This window comes from Epinephelus fuscoguttatus, linkage group LG10 (assembly GCF_011397635.1).
Source record: "Epinephelus fuscoguttatus linkage group LG10, E.fuscoguttatus.final_Chr_v1".
Lineage (NCBI taxonomy): Eukaryota > Metazoa > Chordata > Actinopteri > Perciformes > Serranidae > Epinephelus > Epinephelus fuscoguttatus.
In genome coordinates this window covers 41,675,565-41,681,564 of record NC_064761.1, presented here as the reverse complement: position 1 = coordinate 41,681,564, position 6,000 = coordinate 41,675,565, and the positions used below count along the sequence as shown (strand labels likewise).

Genomic DNA, 6,000 nt, shown 5'->3' with positions numbered 1-6,000 from the left:
TTCTATGCTTGACTGCTTCCTGGCACTCACATTTAGCTTTTATAAAACAACCCCAAAATCATTTAATAGACCTGATTTGAGAGCCTTTGGGAGTGGAGCTGAATTTATGCCCCAGGGCCCTGGAAAAAGGCAGGGGGAAAGGGAGAGATGGAAGATCACAGCGCAACAGTAAATAATGTTACAGTATGAATAATGAGCTCCCTCTGTGCCTGGGCCTCAACTGGACTAATGACAGAGACCTGGTTTAGATTAGGTCCTGCACAAACATATATACACAAGCGTACATGTGCAACACACACAAACCCACACACTGTCAGGAGGGAGGTCCTGTCAGTTTAGATAATCTGTTGCCCATGGCAAAAAGGGTTCTGGGTTCTGCTCTGGGACAGCTAATATAAAGGAGGAAACAAAGGAGGCAAAGGGCATCGCACACATCTTTAGTCACCCATTCACCCTTTCTTTTAAATTGTTGAGCATGTCTCATCTGTTTCCCTCTGTTGGTTTTACTCTTCCCGGAGTTTTTCTTCTTCTGAGAAGGCTGAAAGTCAAAGCTCCTTCAGCCGTGGATCAGTTTTTCCAGAGTGATACAATATCTCACATCATCAATTCAAGTCTATCGTGGTGCAGGTCTGCCATCTGCTGTCAGTAACAGGAAACAGTCACGTAATGATATGCACATCATGGTTTATTATTTAAAAAACCTCCAGTTTTCAGTGTCAAAATCTCCAGATAAACAACCTATCATACTTATCAAGTATCTTTTATTTCAAACTGCAGACTTTAAACTCATTCTACAGAGATAGTGTGATTTCCAGCTGCTCTGTGCTCTACACAGTAACCTTTTTATTTATACCAAACTCTGTAAGTTAATCAGTTTGTGATACTATTAGCACAGCCCAGACAGATGAATGTGTGACAACAACAAACCCCAATGCACATCAGGCGACCAAGTGGAAATCTATCTGTCCAGAGGTCAGTTGCCTGAAATGCTCAGAATTAAAAGGCTGAGGCTTTATTAAAAACACATCTATGATCATGCTCCATCATATAAATATCTACATACGACAAAGTACAAGTCTCTGCTGATCTGCTGTGTTTCTTTATGTTTAGTAGTAAGTTAGTATTATGTGATTCCACCATTCAATTAAGATATGCTACTAATTAAGCAGGTTTATTTAACAAAGTGTATCTGCACAATGTGGGCACACACCACACACTCTCCCTCATCTTGGCTGCACGACTGCTGCCAAAATCAGTGATGCTGGAGTTAAATCTAAGCCAAATGCTGCAGTACTAATTCATGTGCTTTCAGCTGCTTCCTCTAGGGTCCTCTCTAGGTGTCAAAGTGGCTCTGACTGTTTGTTGTTTCAGTCTCAGTTCACATCCTCCCCGCAGCTCCTGGCTCCACTGGCAGGGAGCGAGGAAGGCGAGGCAGGGTTAAAGAAGGTGAGAAGGCACCATAACTCTCCAGTCTGCCTCTTCTTCCCTCTCATCGCTTCTCCAGTTTTTTGAACCTGGCCTCTGTAAAGATAAGAAAACACAGGGATGTGATCACTCTGTGGCTAATGAGTGCTTGAGTCCAAATACAACACAATGGGGTGATGTTTGACTCTCTGTATGCTGTACTGTGGAGGCGTTTAGGTCAGGAATTATGTGTGGTATCACAGCGCCATCTGCTGGTACACTTCATAATGCTTTGCAACATGAGCTGATAAATGTGGCTGTACTATTATTGGTCTCAGCCACACATACCAGACAAAGTAGCCAGCAAACAGAGTGAGAGGCTGTCATGTTTCTGTCATGCAGGGTGTGAGCTCTAATTGACAGAAAAACAGACACTCACCAAACATTGTGAAGGAAGCAAACTGTAGAATTTTACAAATATTATTGTTGATTTCGCCAAGTTAGTAAGAACATTAGTTAACTTGCAGGAATAAACGTATAACATTTATGTTATGTTGCAGTGTGTGATGGATTCCAATTAATTCACATATAATCACTCTCACTCAATACAGTCTTTGACTTTAAGGTCTGGTGTATAAGTTTTAGGGAGATTTAGAGGTATCTAGTGGTGAAGATAGCAAATTGCAACCAGTTGAAACCTGGAACTACTTTAGTGTTTATTGTTCAGAAGGTTTTTACTGAGAGCCAACTCATCTGCAGAGGTCTCTTCCTCTCTGAAACAAATGGAGCAGGTGATTCAAGGTGGTAAAAACAGAGTAAAGCAGTTCCACATTACAAATCAGTGTTTCTCCAATGCTGTTTTTGTCAGAAAAAGGCTGCTAGCCAAGCACCTGCTAATGTGTGCTCACCTTTTGTCTCAGGTAACTTAACATCCACATGTTCAGGGTGTCTTTAACAGGAGCCAAATTATCTGTAGAGATCTCTTCCTCTCCAAAACAAGCATACCCAGTGACTTAATCTGGTCAAAACGCTGAGTAAAACAATTTCATGTTCAAAAATCTGTGTTTTTCCAATGCTGCTTGTCATGGAGGGGCTGCTACCTACAGTGGCCAATGCGAAAATGCAAATGGCCCTATCTAGAGCCAGTGTTTGATTTGTCGGTTCTGGGTTACTGTAGAACCATAGTGGTGCAAAATGGTGGACTCTGTAGACCAACATGTAGCTACAAACAGCTCATTCTAAGGTAACGAAAACACAGCTATACTTATGTTCAGGTGATTGTACACCAAAGAGGTGGCATGTTGGTGCAGTGGTTAGCATTGTCGCCTCACAGCAAGAGGGTTCGTGTTTCGAACTCAGAGTGGAGGAGCCCTTCTGTGCAGAGTTTGCATGTTCTCCCTGTGTCAGCGTGGGTTTCCTCCAGGTGCTCCAGCTTCCTCCCACAGTCCAAAGACATGCAGGTTAATTGGTGACTCTAAATTGTCTGTAGGTGTGAATGTGAGTGTGAATGGTTGTCTGTCTCTATGTGTCAGCCCTGTGATGGTATGGCGACCAACCAGGGCGTACCACACCTCTTGCCAGGGTCAGCTGGGATAGCCTCCAGCCCCCCCGCCACCTCTAACAGGATAAGCGGTTATGAAGAAAGGAATGAATGGATGAATAAACATAAAAGAAAATGTGTTAATTCTGTTATATTTCTGCCAATATATCCCCCTAAATCCTACACACTGGACCTCTAATATATTATACGCAAAATTTTGCACTTGAGTCTTACCCAGTTTCTTGGAGTATGCGTCCAGTTTGTAAGCAGCCTGTTCAAGTGAAGACACTTGCTCTTCAATCTGGTTTATCTGGTCCAAGTAGGGCTGTAGGCTAGCATCTAAACCAAACACACATACCAGCCACATGTTCATGGTGTAGTAGTAAAAATAATACATGTACTAGAAATAATGACTGTTTTGTGTGTGTGCACATAATGTATCTCACTCACATTTGTTGTTTAGATCCTGCAGGTTACGGCTGATGTTGATGCTGATATCCTTCATTTCCATGTACTTCAGACTGGTGAGCTTGTTCATGTTCTCCAACAGACGGTAATCCTCACAAGTCCCTGGTAAAGTAAGAACATGGAAATTATTTGCATGAAAAGAATACGGTTTCCGCTGTACCCGATCAGCTATGTCTGCTTTTTACCATTTACTGAAAAATACTTTTCTCACTCAACAAAGGCCATGTCATTGGAGCCATTTTTGTTGATTTAAGCAAAGCCTTTGATACAGTGAATCATCATATTCAGCTGAACAAACTAAGCTCATTTCAACTCCCCCCTCTGTGATATCAATGCTCTCCTCTAAACTATCCAACAGGTTTCAAGTAGTTAAAATCAGGTAACATCTCCCCCTCTAACTTGTAAAATGGGAGTTCCACAAGGCAGCATTTTGGGCCCTGTACTTTTTCTCCTTTATATCAATGACCTTCCTAACGTGTGAAAATAGTCTAATTGTTTACTATATGCTATGACACTGTAATCGAAACTATCATCTAATCTTAACTACTTACATGACTGTCAATGTCAAGAAAACAGAATGTATGTATTTTCAGTCCCCTAAAAAACAATATCTATGTCTGACCCTATTCATTTTGCAAATCAAACACTAATTTGAAAAAGATGTCAGATGCACACTCTGAGACTCGATGCAAAAATATTTTCTTTTATTCAAGTACCAACGTTTCAACTAGACCATCTTCATCAGGGTATAGTACCCCCTTCATCCATACCCTGATGAAGATGGTCTAGTTGAAACGTTGGTCCTTGAATAAAAGAAAACATTTCTGCATCGAGTCTTAGAGTGTGCGCCTGACATCTTTTTTTCAAATTTGTGTATTTTCGTCAATGGTCAGCACCTCTCCAACCCTGGTGTGCGCTCCTCCTCTCTCTTCGCAAATCAAACACTAACCATCACAGAAACCTACAAATATCTTTGAGCATTCCTCACTTATCGACACCACATTCAGAACCTAACAAAGACGCTAAACCAGAGACTATACATCTATAACAAGATCAGACCATATCTCACCCCTGCTGTCTCAGACACATACCTACATGCAATCACTCTCTCGAAAATATTCTACCGTCTTCCAGTTTGGTTCCTCACAGCAAAGGAAACCATAGAACCAATGGCAAGACTATACAACAGAGCTTACAAGATGGAAACCTCCCCCGTTGGACTCATCACTGCACTGCACTCTCATACTCTAATGCTCTGACTTTTCAAAACCACACAAATGATCTGGCCATTAAACTCTATTTTCAGATCCTAAATAACAACTCCAGTCCTACACTTACTGCTCTACTTCCAAGTCACAACACAAGACAGCAACGCATGACTAGATCAATTTTGCATGCACTTGTTCCTGTACCACAGAAACAATTATGGTCAAAGATCATTTTGTCACACTTACAATGAGATCTGGAGCGAGATCCCACACTACATTAGAGCAATAACCTCTATTGCACATTTCAAACACATATAAACACTGTCTGATGGAAGAACATGTCTGCAGCCACTGATTTAACTCCCATATCCTATTTTACTCCACTTCAGTCCACTGCTCTGCATTGTCAATGTAGCTGCCTATGTTGATTGTTGGTTTTTATTCTTTATTGTAATATGTTTTTGTTGCACCAGTTTTTAACCGAGTCAGTCCGGTTTCACCTGTAATTCACAAAGCTTCTGTTACTTCCTTTCCTGTATAAATAAATGAATGAAATGAAAGTGAGAAACAAAAGGAGAGCACCAGTAAATCACTGATCTGGCTAATATGTTTTCCTCTGTGCAGAGACTAAGGAAGAGAAAATGAGGAAGTGTGCAATGTGTTAGAAGACCTGTTAGTTCCCCTTGCAGGAAGATGGCCATCTTTTCAAACATATCAGTGCACAGCTCGTTGATATCAGGCTCTGCTGGCTCCACTGCCTCCTCTGCTGTCTCCACACCACCATCACCTGAGCCAAAGAATCAGGAGCAGGATCAAGACAACACAAAACACAGCTTGTCCATTTAGTTCAAACAATATCCAAAAATGGAGTAAAATAAATAATAAAGCTAAATACAGGGAAAATGTAAAACATATGGAAACAGACAATGACTGTCTACAATGAAACCCACACTGAAAGTCAAAAGTAATTTGGTTATTATATGCTACGTTAGCATTAGCAAGCTACGGAAGCCGCAATGAAGCATCCCTCACTATTCGTGCTGGGCTTTTTGGGAGCGACCGCCGGGCTTTCTGTCACATCCTCCGGGCCTTCCGTGTGACTGCTGGCGCTCGCAGCCGCGTTCAGAGCCGCTAAGTGGGCCGCTGGTGCCCTGGAGATGCTGTCCATTGCTGCGGCGTCGTCGCCAGTTGCAGCCATTTTGTTCCTGTTTTGACTTTTTCCTTGTCACATGAGCGGAGTGTTCACGTGACGTCCGCCCGCCCGCCACCACAACCACCACCCCTACTCGCGCGCATTGCCACGCCCTGGTGATGTTTGAGGCTGGACTGTGAGACACCAGCGGTTAATTACAGTCGGAAATATTTCAAACTACTTTTATC

The 6,000-nt window shown here is 42.2% G+C and overlaps 1 protein-coding gene across 1 annotated transcript; it reads right to left on the bottom strand.

The window, feature by feature from the left end:
• Positions 1–667: 667 nt before the first annotated feature.
• On the bottom strand, positions 668–5,857 carry bloc1s2 (biogenesis of lysosomal organelles complex-1, subunit 2). Its single transcript, XM_049588229.1, has 5 exons — positions 5,653–5,857; positions 5,291–5,407; positions 3,395–3,514; positions 3,179–3,283; positions 668–1,521 (listed from the first exon to the last, which is right to left on the bottom strand). The coding sequence occupies exons 1-5, from the start codon at positions 5,816–5,818 to the stop codon at positions 1,490–1,492; spliced, it is 540 nt and encodes a 179-aa protein (XP_049444186.1). The 5' UTR covers positions 5,819–5,857; the 3' UTR covers positions 668–1,489.
• Between the last annotated feature and the right edge of the window lie 143 nt (positions 5,858–6,000).